The 25,766-nt window shown below is 30.5% G+C and overlaps 1 protein-coding gene across 2 annotated transcripts in view; it reads right to left on the minus strand.

The window, feature by feature from the left end:
- Positions 1-4,177: 4,177 nt before the first annotated feature.
- Positions 4,178-25,766, minus strand: part of LOC134706729 (reversion-inducing cysteine-rich protein with Kazal motifs-like) — a 56,119-nt gene continuing 34,530 nt past the window's right edge. For both annotated transcript variants that reach the window (XM_063565926.1, XM_063565927.1), the window contains 18 exons: positions 23,983-24,064; positions 23,488-23,682; positions 21,905-22,035; positions 20,862-20,993; positions 18,580-18,691; positions 18,112-18,288; positions 17,256-17,352; positions 16,134-16,270; positions 12,880-13,020; positions 12,180-12,386; positions 11,205-11,400; positions 10,683-10,772; positions 10,148-10,212; positions 9,693-9,820; positions 8,622-8,751; positions 8,136-8,240; positions 7,601-7,809; positions 4,178-6,741 (listed from right to left, as the gene is read on the minus strand). In XM_063565926.1, the coding sequence (XP_063421996.1) occupies positions 6,511-6,741; positions 7,601-7,809; positions 8,136-8,240; positions 8,622-8,751; positions 9,693-9,820; positions 10,148-10,212; positions 10,683-10,772; positions 11,205-11,400; positions 12,180-12,386; positions 12,880-13,020; positions 16,134-16,270; positions 17,256-17,352; positions 18,112-18,288; positions 18,580-18,691; positions 20,862-20,993; positions 21,905-22,035; positions 23,488-23,682; positions 23,983-24,064 (2,565 nt within the window). In that variant the 3' untranslated portion in view covers positions 4,178-6,510. The remainder of the gene's footprint in view (positions 6,742-7,600; positions 7,810-8,135; positions 8,241-8,621; positions 8,752-9,692; positions 9,821-10,147; positions 10,213-10,682; positions 10,773-11,204; positions 11,401-12,179; positions 12,387-12,879; positions 13,021-16,133; positions 16,271-17,255; positions 17,353-18,111; positions 18,289-18,579; positions 18,692-20,861; positions 20,994-21,904; positions 22,036-23,487; positions 23,683-23,982; positions 24,065-25,766) is intronic.

Consider the following 25,766-nt stretch of genomic DNA (forward strand, 5'->3'; position numbering starts at 1 on the left):
AATGTCATGATAAAACAACAAATATTAAATCATCCCTTCGTAAATTTTACGGACGCCATCAGGAGTTGGTTTACCGTTATGGAATAACCGTTTCACAAATGATATCGGGTATTCTCCTTACGTCGTAACTACAACCCCCTTCCCTTTCATGAATTTGACCTACCGAATTAGACTATTTACCGAAATTTGTAATCACATAAGCAACACGACTGGTGCCACATGTGGAGCAGGATCTGCTTACCCTTCCGGAGCACCTGAGATCACCCCTAGTTTTTGTTGGGGTTCGTGTTGTTTATTCTTTAGTTTTCTATGTTGTGTCATGTGTACTATTGTTTTTCTGCTTGTCTTTTTCATTTTTAGCCATGGCGTTGTCAGTTTGTTTTAGATTTATGAGTTTGACTGTCCCTTTGGTATCTTTCGTCCCTCTTTTAAATCAATATATTCCCAGCACGAAGAATACATTTTGTAAAGTTGATTTGATGGACTGACTGATGGACAGGGTACAAACCTTAAGTCCCCTTTGACTTGTCAGTAAGGGAATAACTTCGATGTATCAATGTATCCCAGAAAGCATCTCCCATTTCTTAATTGTTAAAAGGTGTTAACTATCATTAACAATACATCTAATAATGAGGAAAGATAGTATATTAGATTACATGCTTCTGATTTGATTGTTTTGTTTAAAGTGTGTAAACTGTGTTTAATACAAATGGAAGATTGTAGGCATTGGAAGTGTATTCAACACAGTTCACACCTTAAAACCATGACAATCAACACAAAAACATACCTTTTAAATTTTTCCCTTGCTTATCCATCGTAAATGATGGTAAATACCTTTCAAATATTTAAAACACATCTAAAGAAAGAAAATACTGGAAATACATTTTTTAATCCTCTGTATGAATTTATGTTTTGTTAATGTGTAAACTGTGTTTATTGCACTCCCATTGCCTATAATGCACCAACTGCATTTCTTTGCATCACAGAGTAACTGTTAATACCAAACTATGACAGTTAAGGAAATTAATGTCTTGTCAATCCTCAGTGATGCTTAATAGGAAATATTTGAAAAAAACAAAAAACTTATAAAAATAAACAAGAACGTGTCCAAAGTACATGGATGCCCCACTTGCATAATCATTTTCCATGTTCAATGGACCGTGAAATTCGGTAAAAATCTTATTTGGCTGTAAAATTAGAAAGATCATATCATAAGGAACATATGTACTAAGTTGCAAGTGGATTGGACTTCAGCTTCATCAAAAACTGCCTTTACCAAAAACTTTAACCTGAAGCGGGACGAATGAACAGAAGAACGGACAGATGAATGAACAGACGGACGGACACACAGACCAGAAAACATAATGCTCCTCTACTATCATAGGTGGGGCATAAAAAGGACCTAGCTATAGTCAAATAGGGGCAAATCAGAACTTCAATTTAGGTCAATTTATTCCTTAATTGAAAATAATTTACAACTTTCTACCAGCTGATTTCAATCAAAGAATGTCTCTATTTTCATCATACTTATTGTGTAAACTTTATTTCAGGCACATTTCTACCATCTTCGCCTCTTTTAACAGCAAAGTAACCAATTGTCAGTTCTATGAAATCACAAAAACTACACATTTACACAACAAAATAACTTTATTTTTTCTCCTTCATTGTAACAATAGAGATGATAACAGAATGATATATATACAAAGCAATGACACATTGCATAGTCCACTATGATATTTTATGACTAGATGCAACGTAGAATGTGCACAACATTCATACTGATGTACACAAATACACCACTTCTCCATTCATACTGATGTACACAAATACACCACTTCTCCATTCATACTTGAAAATAAACAATTTGCATGTCTTTTTCCATATATACAGATATTTAAAGAAAAAAGTTATACTTCCATTTAGTTTCAACCCAATGATAGCTTTGATAATTTCTTTGTAAATGACTATTGTTAAATCATTATGGCTATTCAATGGTCTCAAAGTTTTGTGTTTGAAATAAATAAGTTTGAAAGTTGTGTCATTTTTCTGAACCAATCAGATTGCAAAGGTTTATGACAGTATTTAGTTTTATAAATATTTTGTTATTCCCATTTTCTATTATAGTCACAATAATTTTCTTTTAAAACACTTAACCCAACATTCATCTCATATTTATAGCAAGCACACACAAATCCCACACATTCAGGCACAAATCTTTCAAATATTGTGCAAATAATCATACAATGCTTTGAAGTTCTTTGGTTCGTTTATATAACCTTATACAGATTAAAAATGTACACAGTTATAAATAAAATAATATAAAAATTGTGTCTATGTACAAAAAGATTTCACCTATCTTATAAGTTCATGAAAATAACAAAGTTTGTATGGATAATTTAACACTTTCTATTGTCATAATGACTTTAGACTTTAACTTGAGAAAAAACATTGCTTGTAATCCTGAACTTCATTAATAAAAGGGAATAATGTAATTCTGAATTTTATTAGTTAAAGGGGATGAATTACTTTATACATATTCATCTGATCAAATCAAAGTTTTCCAGAATAAAGATGCAAATCTGCAAGAACCATAGTTCATTGTCTATGATAAAAAAATAAATATATGAGATATAATTTTGAAAAAGTGTCAAACAATTTTAAAGCAGCCAATATAAACATCAGACGTGTATAATATTATGTTTTGTGTCTTAGGCCACACCAATTTGATTCCTTGTTCGACGGACCCGCCCGCACCTATTTTTTTCTAAACAGATTTTTTTTATTTTTATTATATTCCCGCTTCCCGCATTCCGAAATGAAATCATGTCCATTTCCCGCACCGTTTTTTTTTTGTAAATATTATATAAAGATCTCAACATTGTTTTTTAAAATCACAGTCTAGGCTTTACATAACGATTTAAAACCTATCAGCACCCACAACACTGTTAATATCTGCGAGAATATTTGTTTCAGCATGAAACCAATTTATTCCAAGCGGGAGTGCTCCGATATAAATAGAAATACCAGTACAGAACAAAACAAAACGTTGGTTTCTATCCCCCTCACTTATATTCCCTATAAAAAAAAAGTTCGTTGTTAAAATAAAGTACAAAGAACTAGTACTTCTGAAGGATTTGCCTTCAACTGCAATTATAATGTATGGTGACGGTCATACCCGCTGCAAGTTTGTTCACCTGTCCTGGTTGATTTAGGGACCTGTCGTTCAGCAGTTATCGTTTGTTGATGTGGTTCATTGGTATTTTCCCGTTTGGAAATATAATTTAGATCGTTGGTTTTCCTGTACGAATTGTGTACAATACTAAGTTGTGGTCCCTTATAGATTGCTGGTTATTCTTGATCAAAGCCCTGTGAAAAATGCTGTACTTTGACCTATGTTTGTTATTATCAGGTTGGGACCAACCCTCCCTCAGACAAGGGCATTGAAGGGGTCATTTTACCATGTTTACTGTTGTAGAAAAGAAAATAGAAATACTAAGGATGTGTACAGTGCTACTTTACAAAACCTTTGACAACTTAGAATTTTTTACTCAAAAAGAGGAGAAATACATTATATTTTAAACAACTTTTCTAACAGAGGGATGGGTCCACTTATTTTAAATAATATTAAACTTATAAAGTAAATGTGTTAACATGGTTAAAGTCCAGGAATATAACAAAATTCTTGGACATGTTTTGACCATTTAATACCAAATATTATAGTTCTTAGGGAAAATATAAGCCCTTTTGAACTTAGAGTGTTTTTACAAAAAAAAAATATTATAACTTATTTTGACCCCTCATAAAAGGGATATTCATAATATTAAGGGGTTGTTCTGAACATGATTATGACTTGGATGGAGAATTGTCTCATTGTCAGTCTCATATACATAGACAAGATTTAATTATTCAATTATTTCTTGTTGAACAGGGAAAAAATACTTCATAAATTAAAGAAATGTCAAGGTACAAGTGATAAATTAAGTTTTAATATAGTCAAAACCTACTATTTTATGTTTACAAAAAAAAAATATAATCGCTCGCCTTTAATTTTTAAGCTTCACCTCAAAAATTTTCAAATTAAATATTTTTTTATTAAAATTTTCAAATCGCTCGCTCGCCCCAATTTTTGGAGTCCAAAAATCCGTAGAACAAGAAATTAAATTGGTGTGGCCTTACAAATAAGTGTTATTAAAAATAAACTTGAAATCAATTATAAAATTTGTAGAATTTTTCCAGCACTAATAAAAATATTCACGCTGAATGTTTTAGCACTTTCTACAGTAAGTAGAATAAAATTATAAACATTTAAATATCACAGCAATAACAGTTAACACTATGGCACATACAGTTTCTACAAATGTACAATCATGCACACACATAGACTTCACAATTATTCTTGGAAAAAAAACATAAAACTTTGTACATTTGTAAGCTGCAAAATCGTGTTTACTCAAATTTTTGCAACCTTTTGTTCAATGTTGATACTTCTGAAAGTTTTCTCATCACATAAATGGAATGATCATGTCTTAATTCTATGTTTTCAAATCAGAAATTTGGATGGTAAGATGAAATAAGCCTTTGAAGGTTTAATAGTCATAGAACAGTACGAATACAGCTTTTACAATAAGTTAACCAATATTTGCCAAAAGAAATTGTACGAGACAAAAAATGTTAGCTTGACGATTGAGATGTTGAAATGTATCTGAACAATGTTTCTGTGTTGATATTACAAGTCATTAACTAATAAGTAGGACATATACACGTACATAAAAATGCCATTTTACAATTCATTATATAAACACAAATATACTTTATTTGCATTTATAATGCATAAATCATATTAAATATATTTACATATAAATATTTGGTAATCATCTTTTAAAATGCTGTTTATTTCAGATAAATGACAATAAAACATAATAAATAAACATAACAAGATACACAAAATTGACATGCTAAAGGTATTAAATGGTAGAACCTAAATTGATTCTGGTGGGAAAGGATATAAGGCAGTTTTCTATCATATTGTTTTCTTACAGCAAATGAAAAGTGTAGCAAGTGAAACATTGATATGTTTAAGGGGAGGAAATTAGACAAAATTCTCGCTGAGCATTTACAGAAATGAAAACAATATATCTAGGGTTGAAATTAACTTTTAAGTTTTAACAAGATTATAGAGTTATGTTGCTAGTTATATTCAACCTACATTTTTGTCATTGATCTGTTTGACTTTTCCTAGGATTTATTAAATTGCTTCCCTCTGTGGTAAATTTTAGCTAAGATAAAAAGCAATTTCAAATTAATACCATTAACAATCCAATGCAAAAAATCCCAAAGAACACAAGAGATCTCTATATGGAGGAAAACTTGTGAAGTAAACTTGTTCCATTTGTAATAAGATTCAAAACTTTAATTTAATACAAAAGATTCAGATTCTATTTAATTTTGTTGGACTAATATGAAACATAATATCAGATCTAATAGTGTTATAAGTTCCAATATATCTAATTAAAGGATATAGAGAAGATGCCAATGACAAAAGTTTATGATGAAAATATCAATGTATGATACATGAAGTAAATGATAGAGAAATATAGTTTACAGTGTATGCAAGTTTTCTCAAATAAACCAAATGTTCATATCTTATTTTAGTGTCAGTATTTGAACCAGAATGTTTTCCCCTCTCAGAACAACTTAAATTTCATTTTATTAATTTCGCTGAAATCTATTACTTTCAATAAAAATATTCTTTGAATGCTTGTTAGTATCAAGCTGTGAAGGTACTTTCATCATCTTCATATTTATATCGATTGTTTATTGCTCTCATTTAATTTCAACAGACTAACTTGCATCATTACATTATATATTTATATTGTATATTACATATTAGACAAAGTTTATAGAATTGTAACTGTTATTATTGTAGCACCAGACTTTAAGTATATGTTTAATAATAACAATATTTGACAAAATAAGAGCAAAACAAAAAACCAGAAAACTTTATGTAACAAGATGTGAAAAAATCTTAAATAGAAATACCAGCTTTAACGAATCAATAACGAACATAAAATAACTAAAAATCAGCCATTAAGCAGTAATAAACACAGTAACTTGAAACTGAATCCAAACCACCTAACCACAAGGTGGCAGGTTCTTTAGTTGGTAGAAAGCAATGCTGACCAGTTAACTTTTAAGCCACAAGGTGGCAGGTTCTTAGTTGGTATAATGCAGTGCTGACCAGTTAACTTTTAAGCCACAAGGTGGCAGGTTCTTAGTTGGTATAATGCAATGCTGATTAGTTAACTTTTATTTAAGTTCAAAATCTGAAATGGCTAATAGTACTCAAATTAACAATCTAGCCATACAGTACTTCAAACATGGTATTTTAAACCAAGCTCTTATATCTTCTGAAACAAGTCACAACTATTTATATGTTTTGTAACTTCAGTATGGCTACCACAAGCCTCATATGAGATTCTTTATAATTCTAATGCTTATAATAAGTAGTTATCACGAAAACGTCAGTCTGACTAATGCTATCACAAGTAATGCTGTTAGTAAAACAGATTGATATGGAGCACCAGCTCCTCCTGACAGAGCACCGGCCCTAGAAAGGGCTGTTCCAGGAGTTCGTAGTGTTGCTAAAAGCAACGGTGTCATTGTTACATGTGATTTTAACAATGGACTGTCATTTTGAATGAGGTATTCTATTCTTTCTGTCTCTTTAATGCAAGCTTCAAGCTGAAAATAATTTGAGATAATTAATAAAACAATATTAATCAACACAGATTCAAAATACTAAAATATATAAATACTGTTAATTCATTTATTTTTTTTGGGTGAAATTATTACGGAAAACTGAAAATAAAAGAAACATTTGACTATATGCCTTCCTTTTTTACTTTTTGTTGCATAATTTTGTTTATGGTGATAAGGATTAAAACACAATGTTGACTGGTGACCCCCATTATTTTACATTTTTACTTATAATGTTTGTTTTGGTCGCACATTGTTGTCAATTTGATGGATACAAGTGAGAGACTTTACTAAGCTAGCTAGATGACCAGAATTTATCCACCATTTTCTCATTTTCTACATAAGGAAATGCTTTTACCAAGTCAGGAATATGGCATTTGTTATCCATTTGTTCATGTGTTTGAGCTTTTGCTTTTGATTTTGACATTTGATTTTTGCTAGGAGTTTGGTATTTTTGTTTTTTTACATTTTATAAGTGTGGATATTTCTTTCTTGTAAGTTCTGCATACAAGCCTTGAGGGAATTTGTATTTTGTTTTACACATACATTCCCTGGAAAATAAGTACTCTAAGAAAAATTATGGACCCACAGAAAATCTAAAATGTGTGGGTTTTTTTAATTTAACTCATTAGTGACAACTACAGGTATAAAACAAATATGCTATCAACTAAAAATTGTTTGCTATAATTCTATGTTCGTCTGTTTACCAATGTCAATATGTTAACAAATGACAGATAAATGTGTATTGAAGGTAAAAGTAGCACTCATAAATAAATAAAGGTCATCCTTTGTATATCAGTAATGCTTATTACAACATTAATTAAAACACTAAAGAATTACATACCTGTAATAGAGTAGGTGAGGCAGTAACAGGTTTAACTAAGACCACTAGGTCTGTTTCTACATTGAGGTAGCCAAAGACATCACATTCCCTCACCATTAACTGCTGTGAGAGGACATCTAAAATGCTGCTGACAGTGATTGGACCAGAAGGCCTTGATGTTGTCATCACATCAACCATATTAACACTATACAACATGCGTAACTCAGCAGCTACAAACAAAGTATTAAACATTTATCATTTGTCATCACTTTCTGCTTTTGTTTTAGTGTAAATTTAAATTATTAGCAATTACTCTTTTATCTGTATAAAAAATTAAGACCAATCAAGGTTGGAATACTTCTGTAAATGCAAAATCTTCATAATGCCTATGTAACCATTGAGGTACTACCTGCAAATCATATGAGGGAAACACACTTATCAGCTATATGGATTGCAAGTTCTTTTTACCTTTTTTCTAGACAGTCAATAGAGCATATGAAGGAATTAATGTGTTTTTCCGTTGTTGAAAGCATAAAATTAGTTATATAACACTTACCACATACAGGACAACAGCCCCCTGGTGGGATTATTGGACGACAATTAGCTGGTTTTACCAGTACACACCTGACATTTGAACAATCTGCTGTTTTGGAAACATTACCTATAATTAAAAACAATACTCTTGTCATTATTCTTCTTTTCAATGCATTCACCATGGCTAATATCTATGTATAACATTCAATGTCAGTTATTCATGATGTACTGTGAACTATTTCTTTTATATTACGCCCAGGTATGTATCAAGAAGGTTATGTTGTAGTAGCTTAGAAAAATATTATATGTTCAAAATATTTTTTCAGGATACTAGGCTAAGTATCAAACAAGGAACTGATGTCACAAGGTACGGCATAACTTTATATCAAAAATTTGTAACTTACAGACAGATACAGGAATGGACATCGGTAATCAAATATACTATTTTCTTTGTAGAGTAAAAATCATTTCATATCTGAAGCATTTTTTTCTATGCACTACAACTTACCCATATATTGCCCAATGACTCTACATTCACCATAATAATCAACAGTAGTTCTGGCAGCTAATGCAGCACATTCATGTGGGTAAGTTTCTCCATTGTGTCCACATACTGGTTCTGAAGTAGAACAGTCACTCTACAATGGAGGGCAATGGTAAATAGATTATCATATCAGGTATTTTAAAACCATAATAGCTACATCTATCACTGAGGTAAACATTATTCTATGCGTTTCTTTATTCTACATTGACTAGAGATATAGGTGTAAGGTTGAGATCTCACAAAACATTTTCAACCCGCCACAATTTTGCCTGGCCTTTGTTTGTCTTGTATGTTTTTTTAACTTTAGTTCATTTTTAGTGTGACATCTTTCTTTGCTGAACTAGTACATAATTAATTTTTTTTAGGACCCAACTGATGGTGCACGATTTGGTGAACTTTGGCTGTTGTCTGCTTTTGGTCAGGTAACATGTTGTCTCTTTGACATATTCCCAATTCCAATTCTTAATATTGTTCTGACATACTTAGCATAGATTATTTTAAACATGCTTAGATCAGTTATTCATCAAATTTACAAGTATCCTTACAAATCCATAAATGTTTAATTCAGGTATGTAAAAAATCTAACTTTAACATACTGATTCAATTGAAATGTTTAAATTCCTCCCTATTCAAATATATCCCTTGGTGTTTTTATTCATTGCCAAAGATCACTAGGTTAACTTTCAAATGTTATTCCTTGATAGTAATCAGCAATTACCTGTACTAGATTTGTACACATACATGTATACTGTAAACCTGACTGACTACAGCTGTTATATTTACCTGACAATGTCCCCTGTAATCAAGGGTTCGTTTATGGTGTAACAGTAGACAGGGGTTGGAGTATTCTTGTCCTGTTATATTTACCTGACAATGTCCCCTGTAATCAAGGGTTCGTTTATGATGTAACAGTAGACAGGGGTTGGAGTATTCTTGTCCTGTTATATTTACCTGACAATGTCCCCTGTAATCAAGGGTTCGTTTATGATGTAACAGTAGACAGGGGTTGGTGTATTCTTGTCCTGTTATATTTACCTGACAATGTCCCCTGTAATCAAGGGTTCGTTTATGGTGTAACAGTAGACAGGGGTTGGAGTATTCTTGTCCTGTAATATCACATACTGGGTCATGGAAATGGTGGTCACACTTCTCATGTAAGGGAACTGTAATGAAAACACATACATTAATAATCAGGAATATTAATGTCACAATGTGTGATCTGTTCAAATTCACATGTATGAAAAATTATCTCTCTTCTACTGCTAACCTAACTTTCTATTGTTTAAATTCTTTTTTCTAAAACATGTTTTATTCTAATATTCTTGTAAGCATCACTGTTCAATGTTACAGAATTTGGTGTCAAAGCACTGTTAAAATTATTAATCTATTTGCAACTATAAAATTTCTAGCATATTAACTTTAACTTTGGAGAAATAGTGTGTCTATCTATTGATGCTGACTATATTTTGTCCTTTTTTAAATATACTTACCACATTCATATTGAGGACAGTTTTCATAATTAATACTCAGACAAACTTGTCTCTTGGGTAAGCACCTATAAAAACAGTAAGACTAGTGTTAACTCACACAAACCTATAACATACATTCAATTTCATTTTCAAAAATGAAAGTAGCATGGTCAAGTCCTATGGAGTTTGCAGCTTTTATTCATAAAAATCATTGAATTATCAAACTTGCATACCATATATCATTCTTGAACATATTTACAAAATTTAACTGTTGATAGTTCATGTATGTTGCGATGTCTAGATAGAATCTAACGGTTTGAAATAAAAATATTTATCGGGGTATTTTTTGGCCCATAAAATATTAACATAGTTGTGTTAAATTTTTAGGACCCTTGTCAATGGTATAGAGACACCATTTATGTACAATATTTTTGATTAAACAGAACAAAAACATATTTATTCAATATTCAAAATATTTAAATAGGACAAGGTGGAGAACCATGAAATCATTTGGAGTTACTCCTAACTGTATAGAAGATATTCCTTTTTCTCTTACCTGTAACTGTCTCCACAAGGATTATCTTGACAATCATCAAAGGAATAACAAGACCCTTCTCTTAACTCATTTTTTTTCAATCTGCCACACCTAGTCAATAAAAAGAACAATTGATGAATAGAAACAGCAAGTTTTCATTACCTAAATTTATGTGGCTTAAAAATATTCTTTTGTTATTTTTACGTTAATTCCATGTACAAATGCTTTTCATAATTTATTATCTGTTTCTCTGCTGTGTTTATGAGACAGCCAGAAAACAGCTTTTTAATCTAAATAAATGAAAAACCCTGCATCATAAAAATAAAACATAAGAAAAATAAAGAATTTTGATAAGTTTCTTGAGTGTGTTATTGGTGCAGCTGAATATTGCAGTTTGAATAAAACATTGTATTTGTAAATAAGTCTAAAATTTATAAAAACAGCAAGCAGACTACAATAAATGAGTTTTAAATTTCGAATTTATGAATGAATGTACGTTACTCAGGGAAAATGCATCATAGTTTGTTTATCAATTTGATTTACCTTTCAGCCAGACAAGGATTAGGATAGGTCTTGCCATTATGTCCACATCTAGGCTGATAATCTCTGGAACATTCACAAGGCAGATCTCTCCACCGAACATTGGTTTCTGATGATGGACATTTATGCTTGGTACATATTACCTCCCCTTCATTACAAATACAATGGTTACAATCCAGCTTAAATTGGGAACCATGCTCTGTAAGAATAAGTATCTAAATATTAAAAAATATGTATAAAATGCCTATTTTCTTGAACTACTGTGTATTCATTTATTTTTGTAGGTAACAATTTTTATGGTTTAAAAAAAAACTTGCATAATTGTGGATATATAATTTCATGGTTTTGCCAAAGTCTGCATACAGGCCTATGTAAAATTTGACATTCGCTGAACATTTAATTTCAAGGTTCACCTATACCAACAAAATCAACGAAAATTGTCATTCAATGAATAATGAAGAATCAGCAGCATTGCTTACAACTGTTTTAGTTTTGGCTGTTCTGAATATGATGCTTTTTATGATATTCTTATGATCTTATGATTTATGTATTCAGCTTTACAAATGTTGGTCTTTAAAAATGTATCCAGAAACATGTGTCATGTGTACTGAAGGAGGTATAATTTGCTTACTTAATTTTACTGATAAACTCGTGATAATACTAAATCCATCAACACCAAATGATGTAAAAGCAGTTGTTTCTTTTATTTAAGAGTCATTAGAACTGAGGAAAGGACAACAGTAACTGTTTTTATCATATTTCTTATAATATTGTCAAGTTTTCATTGTGTTTGATTATGTTTGTTTTGTCAATGTATTTGCCATAACCAAAATTGGTTTTTGTATGTTTTGCAAATAAAAAATTATTATATAATGAATAAAATCTATATAAGTTTTTTAATGCATAATCTAATTATATCTGTGTAAAGAACAAACCAAGTTAATACTGTTTTTTTTTCAATGCATCATCCAAACATACCTTTTATAACAGAAGTCTGACCAAGGACACAACTCTCTCTTCTGAAGCATGGTATAGTTTTACACCTATGTAGGAAGTTCTGCTGACCACAAACACAAACCTGATGTTCAAAACATCTAACATTAGCCTGTCCCTCAGCATATAATGGTATCCTAACATAGGAATGACGAGGTACCAGTACACTGGATATATCTCCCATTCTACAAGCTGAAATACAATCAAGTATTTATCTATAGTAAAGTCATATGTTGTTCTTATATTCAAGTTTTAATTATTTTTAAAAACATAAATTCCTCAAAACTTTTCTGGATTTTAAGGGAACAGGGCTATGTTTGTATTATTTTATGAAAATATAACAGAAACAAGATTTAATAAAAAATCTTTTTTTTTTTAAGCGTAAAATTAGTCAAACTCGTAATTATCACTTTCATTATCATAATTTATTAATTCAATGTTCAAAATTAAATGGTTGGTTCTTATACATAATTCTCAACTGTATTTTTGATATTTTAAAAAAAATATGTTGACTATTTTTTTTTAACTGTATTAAAAAAAAGTCAGAAAAACAAAGTTCATAAAGTTTGAATGAATATCTAAAAAAAGTTCAACTTATTTCAAACCAAAAAGAAAAGTTATCAATTTAACCAGATGATTTTACTTCTGTACCCAATTTTCTAGTCAAGACAATTTTGATGTATACCTTTATGACAGACAAAAGGTGAACAACTTTCTGGATGTCTACATTTCCTTCTGTTCACCCAGCAAGTCTCTTCTTCAGGACAAGGGTTAGGGTTACAGGGAGTTGTTACTTCTTGTAAATTTATCTTTGGAGCAGGATCTGCTACAATTACAAACAAAATCACTTATTAGACATTATATAATTAATTGTACTCTGGAAATATCCATATTGCATTTAATATAATGAAACAGGTTTACATGCATTCTGATTAAAACAGCAAATATTTATTGCTATGAAAGACATAAATTTTAATACCATCTATTAAATTCTTCATCACCATAATTTTACAAACTATATTGAATTGATTAGATATTAATAATACAAGATGATCAGCCTATCACAATATTTTATAGCAAAATAAATTTCATTTAATTTAATGATTGCTATCAGTGTTTCACTAGATTTCACATTACAAAAAGGCTTTTCCAATTATTATTTTTATTTCAGAATGGTTTTGTCATAAAATCTATCATGGGTATCTAGCCATTTTGTAATTTTGTAATTAACTTGAAAATTATCCATGAAACTACAATAACTACATGAAAACATAATGAATAATATAAATAGAATGGATTTAATTAAAGTGTGTGTTTTAAATAAAGGGTTATGACTAGGACATGGTACACACAAATAATGCTAACAAGAATATATGCATTTACAGCAAGCGAGGATACATCTGTTTACCTACGCTAAATTCTCCTCTAAAGTAACTTAGTTTGTTATTTGTTAGTTCAGTGTCACATAATCATTTCATTCTTTTTTTAGTGTTTTGTGAACTGTTATTCGTAATTTTGCTATTTGTCTATTTTTCTTTGGACTTTTTTGGTTTTTCATTGCCCTCTTTGTGTGTCAAAATATTTTGGCCTATCTTTATGTATTATAATTTTCAACTAAATTCCAGTAATATTTTATGACAAACCAAAATGTATGAACTTCTTTGCATAGTATACTTTACTTAAATGATGATGAAAATGATACAAAGATAACAACCACAAAGAACTGACAAATTAACTTCAGCTTTACTAACATAATGATAAACCAAATCTACATTTAGCACATACAATGGCTTCAGTCTGTCCATTAAATAAAAGCACCAGAGGAATTCACAATTTCAACTTTCAAACTCGTCTACAGTTAGTTATTAAAACCAGATGCTCCGCAGGGCGTAGCTTTATACGACCGCAGAGGTTGAACCCTGAACGGTTGGGGCAAGTATGGACACAACATTCAAGCTGGATTCAGCTCTAAATTTGGATTGTGATTAAAAAGTTGACACAGCATAGGTTTCTGACACAGAATGAATGTGTTCTAATGAACTTAAAATTTTTGTTTTCTCTTAGAGCAATTCACTATGCTGTTGAATATTAATCCTCTCAAAAAAAAGTTTGAAGAAATTTTCTTTTTATTTATGAAATTTCAAATGAGAAAAATTGAACCCAATTTTTTTAATCACATCCCCCTTTCCCTTATTCCAAAACTAATCTCAATTAAAATTTCTAATGGAGTTTGCAACAATAACTACTCATTTAAATACATCATAAAATATTAAGATGTAAAAAAACTGCTTGTTATCACTGAATGGTAAAGATTATTTTAATTTATCAGTTGGTAGTAAAAAGTGAATATACATTGTATATTATATATAACAAAGATTTAAGTTGATTCTGGACAAAGAAAGATAACTCCAATTAAAAAAAATTCTTGCTATTTCACAATATTGTGCAATTAGATATTTCTTGCTTACTATTCTGGACAAAGAAAGATAACTCTAATTAAAAAAAAAATGCTATTTCACAATATTGTGCAATTAGATATTTCTTCCCATTGCACAATACTGTGCAATTAGATATTTCTTCCCATTGCACAATACTGTGCAATTGAAAAGTCTTGCTATTGCACAATACTGTGAAATTAAAGATTTCTTGCTATTGTGCAATACCATACAATGGAAAATTTCTTGCTATTGCACAATACTTAAAATATAATAATTTTAGATCCTGATTTGGACCAACTTGAAAACTGGGCCCATAATCAAAAATCTAAGTACATGTTTGGATTCAGCATATCAAAGAACCCCAAAATTTCAATTTTTGTTAAAATCAAACTAAGTTTAATTTTGGACCCTTTGGACTTTAATTTAGACCAATATGAAAACAGGACCAAAAATGAAGAATCTACATACACAGTTAGATTTGGCATATCAAAGAACCCCATTTATTCAATTTTTGATGAAATCAAACAAAGTTTGATTTTGGACCCCGATTTGGAAAACTGGGCCAATAATCAAGAATCTAAGTACATTTTTAGATTCAGCATATCAAAGAACCCAACCGATTCATTTATTGTCAAAATCAATCTAAGTTAAATTTTGGACCCTTTGGACCTTAATGTAGACCAATTTGAAATCGGGACCAAAAGTTAAGAATCTACATACACAGTTAGATTCGGCATATCAAAGAACCCCAATTATTCAATTTTGATGTTATCAAACAAAGTTTAATTTTGGACCCTTTGGGCCCCTTTTTCCTAAACTGTTGGGACCTTTACTCCCAAAATCAATACCAACCTTCCTTTTGTGGTCATAAACATTGTGTTTAAATTTCATTGATTTCTATTTACTTAAACTAACGTTATTGTGCGAAAACCAAGAATAATGCTTATTTGGGCCCTTTTTGGCCCCTAATTCCTAAACTGTTTAAACCAAAACTCCCAAAATCAATCCCAACCTTTCTTTTGTGGTCATAAACCTTGTGTCAAAATTTCATAGATTTCTATTAACTTAAACAAAAGTTATAGTGCGAAAACCAAGAAAATGCTTATTTGGGCCCTTTTTGGCCCCTAATTCCTAAAATGTTGGGACAAAAACTCCCAAAATCAATACCAACCTTCCTTTTGTGGTCATAAACCTTGTGTTAAAATTTCATAGATTTCTATTCACTTTTACTAAAGTTAGAGTGCGAAAACTAAAAGTATTCGGACGCCGACGACGCCGCCGACGACGACGTGATAGCAATATACGACGAAAATTTTTCAAATTTTGCGGTCGTATAAAAAATAATTGGATTTCTGTCATCTGTAATAGCTTTGTAAAATTTCCAAAATTACTGAGCAGTAACTAAGTATTATAAAAGTATAACAGCAGCAACCTATCAATTAAGGACTGCCAAAGTTTGCATCTGTGTAAATGATTATAAATCTAGCAAACAAGAACTTACTTATATATGGCATGAGTGATATACACGATCCTGGTGTCTCGTCAGCTGATAGTTTGTTACACAGATGTTGGACAGTCTGGCCTTTCTGTAATCTGCTATGGTCTACACATTTATTCAATATATACATACATTCATTTCTACAAATATAATATATATTTTATTACGAATTCTTTGGTCAATTGACTTTTATTATTTTATAATACAAAACAACTCTAATGTTACCCTTGTAAAATGTGTTGCAAGGGAAATAACCCACATGCTCCCCCTTGAATCAAATTTTTATGTAGACAACAAACAAATGTTTTATGATTACTGTCAGAATAACTTTCAAGGTTAAAACACCTTTATATAATCAACATTGTTTTGATAAATATTGCATATCTCATTTTTAAAATGTGTGTTGTTTTATTGTTTGCTGATATGTAATATAGCACAAACCAACCCTCCAGGGTTTAAATATTCATTTATAAATAAAGTTGATACTAAGCCATATCAATAGAATGTTACACCATTTATCAGTATGCTGCACCAAAAAAATTGCAATGCAATACAATTTTTATTTCAATGAGTCATTACATGTTTACAATAGGAAACTGTGTGAAAAGTATCCAACATAAAATAAATCAACATTAGCTAATATTAATATATAGCTATTTGGTAAAATAAAACAAAAATAATAATAGTTTTTATTTGCAGTTGCTGTCCATACTGTGATTCCATTGATAAATGTTTCCTGGGATGTATATTTTACATTAAGATATCCTTACGCTGCCCAACAACTTACTAGGTTAATCCCTATCTAGGTGACTTTGCCATAATTTTGATTTTTTGTAATATTAGAACTTTGTTCATGAATTCATGAAAGAGTTTGACTTTGTTCAAGACAATTTATATTCAATTTATTGTTTTTTGTTTCTCATGAATAAAGGTAAGCTTATGATGATTCTGGTGGTACTTTTGAATAGAAATTATAAAGTTAAATATTATTAAAAATCCAGTTATACTTCTTAGGTCAAAGTTTTTTCTGTGTCAAAGAAAATAGCTTAATTGACAACCTTCTGTTGTGGCTGTATTATTCTGAACACTGACTGTGACTTGTAGCAAACATTGTCAAGGACAAACCTGCATAGAGGAAGATGAGAAGGCTTTTTGTGACATGGTTTAGTATGGAGGGCACAGGCTATAGCTTTCCATATCTCTGGCTCACATTCTCGTATATCTGCAAAAATAAATTGAATTTACTTAAAAGTCACAAAAAACATCTTATGATTAATTTAAAACATCTGTTGTATACATCTGATGTGAATGTGTATAACTTTAAGAAATGTTATATTTAAAGAAGTTAAAGAAGAAGTAACTATTGACTATTCCAATAACAATGGATATCTATTATCTCAGTATTTCATGGTACCAGTCTACTTCTACAGATGGTATATCATCAAGACAAAGTGCTCAAGGTATTAACCCCCATTATACAGTAAACTTAGTTTTTTATAATAATAGTTTTGAAACATTTTCTGAGAGTACTATGATTCAACTCTACTGTTACAAATTGAACACATCTTCAGAGAAAATTTTCCCTTCAGCAAATTATAATAAAGGAATTATACATCATATTATAGACTGATAAAACCTTGAAAAAAGGTTATAAATTCAGTAGAAATATAAATAGGTTAAATATCAACTGAAAATATTGAGGTCTGTTGAAGTTTTCAAAAGTGTTCTGATGATAATTCAAGACAGAGACCAAACAATTATTGAAATTCAACTCATAATTAGGTTCTGGTAGTCAGGTATTTACATTTACAACACTTACTTCAAGAATTTTAAATGTCTAAATGTACTGTGGTTTTAGCAGGTACATGAAAATTCTTCTGTTTATTTCCTAATTTTGAATTTAGTGTCTTCAAATGTTGATGCTTAATCTTAATACAAAACTCAATCAAAACTAGCAGTTTCACATTATAAACTGTTGTACCTTTAACTGGAATGATCATTTGTGGCAGTCTTAAATTGCCTTTCTCCCATTCTATGATTTCTTTCTCAGCAGCAGAGTCAGCCTGAGCATTACAACTTCTGAAAGGTTGGGTTGGACGAAAGTTGAAACTTTTACAAAACTTAAGGCCACTACAACCAAGCTTACATGGTTCTTCCACTGAAAAATAATGAGAGTTCATAATAAAAATATACTGTAAATTAAATAATGAGAAAATTGTAAACAATTTAGTCAAGTCTTCTGTTTTATATTATTTAGTGAAGAATGCAACTGAGACATTGTAGTGAAAGAAATATAAAACAATAGACCAAAATAATATGCAATCTCCATTAATTATCCAATGTACAACTATTTCAATTTCAATCTTCCAACAAAAAAATATGAGGATAATAAACATTTTATTAAATTTGCAATTGCTTTCATTCTGAGTAAAAATAGGTTATGACTTACCTTCATCTAAACAGTTTAACATGGCTGCTTCTGTCATAGACACTGGTAAAGACAAGTCTTGACATCTAGAGTTAAAATCTCTCCAGGTACTGTACCACTCTGTGTTAAAAGTCTGAAAGGTAAAGTTAAGAATTTGAAACTAGTATAAAAACGTACAAAAATAAACAATCAAACTTTTCTCTTTTCTCACTAGTTATAACCTTATATACCTAATATGGTGACTATAATTTATAGAGAGTTAAGATTTATATCAGTTAAAGTTTTTTAAAAGACAGAAATAAATTCTCTATTATTTTTTTTGTTTCAGGACTAAGTTAAATACTTGGATGATCCAATTCCTTACATTCATACCTTTATATGAATTGTAAAAATATTTGGTCACATAAAAATATCTCCAAGACTATCACTCATTCTACATTTGCTTACCTCCCCTACCCTCTATTGTATAATCATACATACTTTGCATATATATGATACATTTTATTATACTTAGGTACTGGTTTGCACGCAATTACTTGAATTTGTTCAGTTACCTCTTAATGCAGACTGACATGGTATTGACAAAACTAAAATAACTTTGGACAGCTTATAAATAAAGAAAGACTGAAACCTCCAATTAGACAACATGTAGACACTGATCCTGACACAAGTAAAAGTAGTTTGACTATTTCCCACAACTGTCCACATACTGTGCATTCCCTTTCAACTGGTTATATAACCAATTAACATTGTTATACTGTATGTGTCAGGATAACTATGACAATTATTGGACTATATCTCATCAACCCCATTTCTCCTTCACAAAAATTCATCTCTCAAACTTGAACATCTTGCAGTAAGTACATCAGTATGTATCTCCTCATTAAACCAGTAAGCATTTTGTTTCTATCTATAATAACTATCTATTACTTCCATCTATCTTATACTATCATGTTTCATTAGGTTGATATGACCTAATCAAGTTGACATTTAATGAAATATTACATCATTACCGTGATTCAGGCTATTCTTGTCTACATTGTCTGTGATTACTGATTTTATCAGAAACCCTCTATATCATTATTGAATCAATTTGACTTTTTTTGGTAATGACGTTTATGATATTTTTCAATTCCATATTGATTTCATCCTATTCTATAATTTCTTTTTGCTGTTGATGTTGCCCTTGATTGATATTGTTATTAAACTTTTCAAGATGGAGGGGCAGAACTCTAAATTCAATTACTTTGGTGAATTGGGCAAGGGGGGAAATTGCTTTGCAGAAGTTTTGTAGAAAAAAAACAAGTGTTACACATTTTATTCAACATATTTTATGCTAAGTGGGTTTGCCATCCCAACCCCCTTACACCTATCACTGCTTTGCACGAAAACATTTCCCATTGGTTTTAAATAGAAGTTTTTAAAACTATGAATAATTAAATTCCATGAAGACCCTCAAACTAAGCTTGTATGTGTAAACATTGAAATATGAATTCAACTTTTAACTTATCACCCAGATGATGTAATAAAACATTTAATTTTACAAAATCTCTACGTTTATTACAATAGCGGACAAGTTTTATTTAACATTAACCCTCAACAGAAGTTTCATTGTATCCATACTAGTAAAATAAGTATGTATTATGTAATCAGATAATTCCATACATAGAAACAATTCACTACTGAAAAATATTTATGTATGTTTATTTATGGGAGTATAATACGTATAGGAATCTTTGAAGCTGGAGATATAATATCAATAAGTCTGACTTTATTTGACAAGGTAAATGTGATCAGTCTTTATGTGACCGAGTTCACAAGGTGGAAGGTATTGTTAATATTTCATTGCCATTATTACCATACAGTTTATAAAACATGTCCCTTTATTCTTTTAAGTGTGTTGTTGGGTTGCTGTCTTATACATTTGCACCCTAATCTTTTTTTTTAAACATAATATGATTAAGTTCTGTTTGAGAATTTACTTCAGCCATTAATTTATTAAGACCAGGGTAGCCCCATGTCTTTGTTGTTTGATCTATTCAATGAAAGCATAGCTTATTCGTCTAATACAACACTATAATTCATTTCTGCCATGACTTTTTCATCAAATATGCTGTTGTGATAGATGCCAAAATGCTATTTTTTCTTGACACATTTTTGAAATGTTCCCTTGTCACCTAGGTTCCAGACGTCTTGCAATTTTTTGCACATTGTTGTGATGCAATTCACTTCTTATGATTTCTAATTAACACAAACAATAATATTTCCCTAATAAAATCCCCAATAAATGATGGTATAGTTACCTTAGAGCATAGGTTCATACATCTCTCTGTAGCTGCCTTAGAACAACAATGTAGTCTGGACCCATCCATTATCTTAGGTTCTACTGGTGGGTCAGGACTGTTGTTAGATAGAAAACATCCCCAAATAGGCACCTGTAACAAACCATGTTAATTTAATGTCTCCACTCATCTCTCAATCTGACTTATGTTAGGACTTTGTGATCTGATATTCATTGTATTGATCATGTAAAACAATCTTTTTGTTCATTAAAAATCTTTACCCTAAAAACACACTCTATCATAAAGTTAATATCATAATAATTACACACATTTGTTAATCAAAAAATGTTTTTGCTAAAAATTATGGGTAATTAGCACTTCCTTACACAAATCATGCTAGAACATTAAATAAAAATTCCAATTCTTTTATACCAACACTTGTAGTGCTGTGGATTTATATTCTTGGGTATCATATTTCATTGATTGGTGAAAAACATGTATTTTCATGAGTACTTGCTATTTATCAGTTTTATAAGTTCTGTATTTAAGCCTTAAGGAAATTTGTATTTTGTTTTTAAAAAAACAAGAATGTGTCCATAGTACATGGATGCCCCACTCGCACTATCATTTTCCATGTTCAGTGGACCGTGAAATTGGGATAAAATTTTTAATTTGGCATTAAAATTAGAAAGATCATATCATAAGGAACATGTGTACTGAGTTTCAAGTTGATTGAACTTCAACTTCATCAAAAACTACCTTGACCAAAAACTTTAACCTGAACCGGGACGGACGAATGAACGAACTAACAGACGGAGGCACAGACCAGAAAACATAATGCCCTCTACTATCGTAGGTGGGGCATAAAAATACTAAAATTTGTAGACTTTAACCAACACAAATATTGAACATTTCTGGGTTTGTTTTTGTCTGGTTTTTTTTTTAAATTAGCACCTAACAAATAATGATTAATCTACAGAACGGGTAAGAATGTCATGAAGGGAGTTGTATATTAGTTAATCCTCTAAATGTTGAAGAAAACATGTTTCTACATTAAAACTTACATATGGTAAAGCTGGTCCACATGTTTTGATAAGTTCTGCTACAATCTGTTCGTTATTCTTCATTGTCATTAGAGTTTTTACACACGTTTTTCTACATTCTTCATTAGAAGCCACTGAACAACATGGTAAACCTTAAAAAAAATAAAATAACGGTCAACAGGATTATGGATGTAAGGGCAAAGTTAAATTTTCAGTGGCTATAGTCATCAACTTTTAAATCACTGAATTGATCATGTCTATATTACAGATTTAAGGCTTGCCAGTCACAAAAACAGTCTGGTCACTCTTTCCTATACATATATTACTTGTTGATTAAAATAAATCTTAAAGTCCACTTCATCCAATCCCCTTGAAATTCATTTCTATCAAACAATGCAACCTGTAACAGTTAGATTTTTTGAGATTTTGATACAACTTCACAAATGGAGGAACTACTCAAATTCTGCTAAAAAAATCAAATTCTTTCAATTTTATTTTTTTTCAATTTGTCCTCTTTAAATAGCTGCACATTGTATCAAGCCTTTCTATTTAATGAACCATTCTGTTTATCCTTCTTAAGCTGATAATTTGTCATCTTTTCCATGAAATCAAGTTCAATACTATCTAAATCATCCCTTTTTCCCCCTTAAATTGAAAATCCTCTTTAATATCTTTAATCATTTTATAAAAATATCAAAAATCTGACAAAACTGCACTTAAATTATCATTTTGAAATTAAAAACTAACAGTATTTTCCATATGTTGAACTAAACAACCCATGATTGGTCATGCTTGAGGAAATTTCCAGCAGTTGCTGTACTAATTAGCTCTGACTGACACCGACAGGTTACAATGTAACTAGCAGCTAATGAATGTCTAAAAAAGTAAATAGCGGAACTGTTTTGATATTGTTATGGCAAATTCTCCAACAACGCTCACATGTAGATGATGCAGAGGTGCTGAATTGATGCAGTTTGCCATGAAAGTTTTTTAAAATAAATGTTATAGGGTAAAAGTACAAAAACTTTACTGATTAAGCTTTATTCAATGCAGGTATATGTTTCTTTCTGCCAGTATCCGAGCCAAATCTTTTTTTAACAGGACAAAAAGTAGAAATGTGATCTCCAAATTGTGCATGAGAAGTAACTAAAGATGAAGATTACATATGCCAAAGCAAGTTTTTGTTTAGTTTTTGAAACAGAACATACTATAAACTCATCAATTTCTGTGAGTATAAAGAAATGACACTTTAAATAGATAAACAGAAAAGTAGGAGAAATGAAGGTAAAAAGAAATAACTATTTTTAAGGCTTAGTGAATATGTACATAATAATATACAAATTTCAATTTTGGGAAGTGGACATTATTCAAATAGAATGGTAATAATATTACAGAGTATCTTTTGTTTGTTTATTAAGTTAAGAGATGTCTTCATTTGTGACCTTGCCTTCTTCTTTCTGGCTCTATACCTTATTCTTTCTTTGGAGACCTTTTGTTGCTCTATACCTTATCCTTTTTTTGTGGACATTCACTCACTCACTCACTCACGGTTAAAGGCTTTTATTTAACATTTAGGCAATTGTGAATGACTGATGAAGACTTACTATCTATAGGATTACTATCTCTGGGTGATTTGACTTTATTTTGTAAACACTGCATGATAGTCCTGCTAGTACTATGACACTGTCCACGTAATGTTTGTCTTTGTTCCTGTCGTGTCATACTCTCCATGGCGAACATTCCCTGACAGACCAGCTGACAACTGTAATCGCTGGACGATCTACAACATCTAGCACCATCTACAAAAATTATACAGGAATTTACAAAAATCCACTGTTATTTCAGGACTGGTTTTTAAACTAATTTTGTTTGAATAAGTTAAAAAATGTATCTAGAGTTTTATTCTTAGACAAAAAGAATCAAAAGAAAAATTAAGACTTTAAGTTTCTCAAATTTTCTAAAACAAATCACAACCTTAAGTAAATAAGAAAAGTAATCTTGTGGATTTGATATAATATTTTAAGTTTTTCATTCTTATAATATCTTTAATTGACTCAAATACTATAGTCTGAGAAAAACATTTTTGTTTAAAATCTCACCCTCCTCTTTGTCCAGACAGCTAAATAATCTATGCTCTGTACTTTTACTACATTTTTCTTCCACTTCTTCTATCGATGTTGACTGAAAAACAAAAATAAGTCAGTTATGCAATTTAAAACTTAAAAATTTTATGCACATTTTAAATGCACCCTTGGAATCCTCTCAATATATGTAAAAGAAAAAGCATGGTACATATTAGTTCTAATTAGCTGCTTAACACAGAATAGTTTAAACAATTTAAAGAACATCTGAGAAAGAAATCCCACTGTTACATGGACGCCATAACTTGTTTTTTTACAAATTTATTTAATGTAGTCTACCAGAATTAAAGGTTTTTATAAACTAATGATGGAAAGATGGCAAACAGTGATTCTTCAATACAGAGGCTTGGGAAGATTTACATATTGTTATAAGAATTACTCAAGACTTTGGGTAAAAATTGTCCTCTACCAATGTATCTACTTCATTTCTAAAGTATTATAACTTTAAGCATTGGGGTATACTGATCTAATACAAAAACAACACTAACAGACGCACAACATGAAGACATATTGACAATCAACACCTCATAAAATAGTTTAAAAGTGTTCTTCTGATGTCAATACACTAATGTAGATCTCTGTTTCAGCAATGATTGTGTGATAACTTTTTGCAGTTATGAGTGTTGTTGGTTAGCTGTTTTACTGTTGTTATGCAACTTTAACTTTAATCAATGCAATTTTCTTAGTTAAAGGGGCATAACTCTAGATCAGTAAATGACTCACTAAACTGTGGGGGATGTGGTTTTGAGCATTGTGAATGACATGAATGAGTTGCAAAAAATTTGGAAGAATCAAAATTAAATTGATGTGTGGGAACTAAAACTGAATCTAAAGAAGGCTAGACAAAAGGACAAACAGACTAAAGAACGGTCAAGGATAACACTGAATGGTTGGAAATGCATCGTTATGTGCATTCTAAATTCAATAATTTATGAATTCAATTTTCTAAACTATTCTAAAATTTCTGGTATTTAATCTTATTCCTACATATGTAAGATGAAGCCACATTGTCAACAGGACGATTAGTATCATTTGGTAACCCACCTATTACCAGGACGATTAGTATCATTTGGTAACCCACCTATTACCATAATTAAACAGGCATCAAGTCAGCATACGTTAAAAGATTTAAGATAAGCTGATAGATTTCTACATTTCATTATAATCTTCACATGCAGTTGATTCTTTTTTCTGTATTAGACATGAAAACCACATTATTGCACCACTGCATGTTAAATAAGTGTTTTCACGACAGAACGTTAGATGAAATCTAATCATGAATCAGAATATGCATATTGTAATCGTTCCATACAATTGTTAATGCATGGCCTCTGAGATGAACAGGGAGTAAATATAAAAATCTTTACAGTATTATTCCATTTCTATTCTTTTCCTCTATCATCTATAGAAATAAGAAGATGTGGTATGAGTTCCAATGGAAACTTTCCATCCGAGTCACAATTTATAAAAGTGAACCATTATAAGTCAAAGTACAGCCTTTAACACCAAGCCTAATGGCTCAGACAAAACAGCAAACTGTAAAGGGCCCCAAAACTGACTAGTGTAAAACCATTTAAATGGGAAAACCAATGGTCTAATCTATATTATAACAAACATGTGAAAGCTCTCTTACAGACAAACATATACATGTTATATGAAAACTGGTTTAAAATATAATTTACATGATTTAGGAAATGTTCATGAACATTTCTTATATCAATCTTTTAAATTTCAATTTTATC

This window comes from Mytilus trossulus, chromosome 2 (genome assembly GCF_036588685.1).
Source record: "Mytilus trossulus isolate FHL-02 chromosome 2, PNRI_Mtr1.1.1.hap1, whole genome shotgun sequence".
Lineage (NCBI taxonomy): Eukaryota > Metazoa > Mollusca > Bivalvia > Mytilida > Mytilidae > Mytilus > Mytilus trossulus.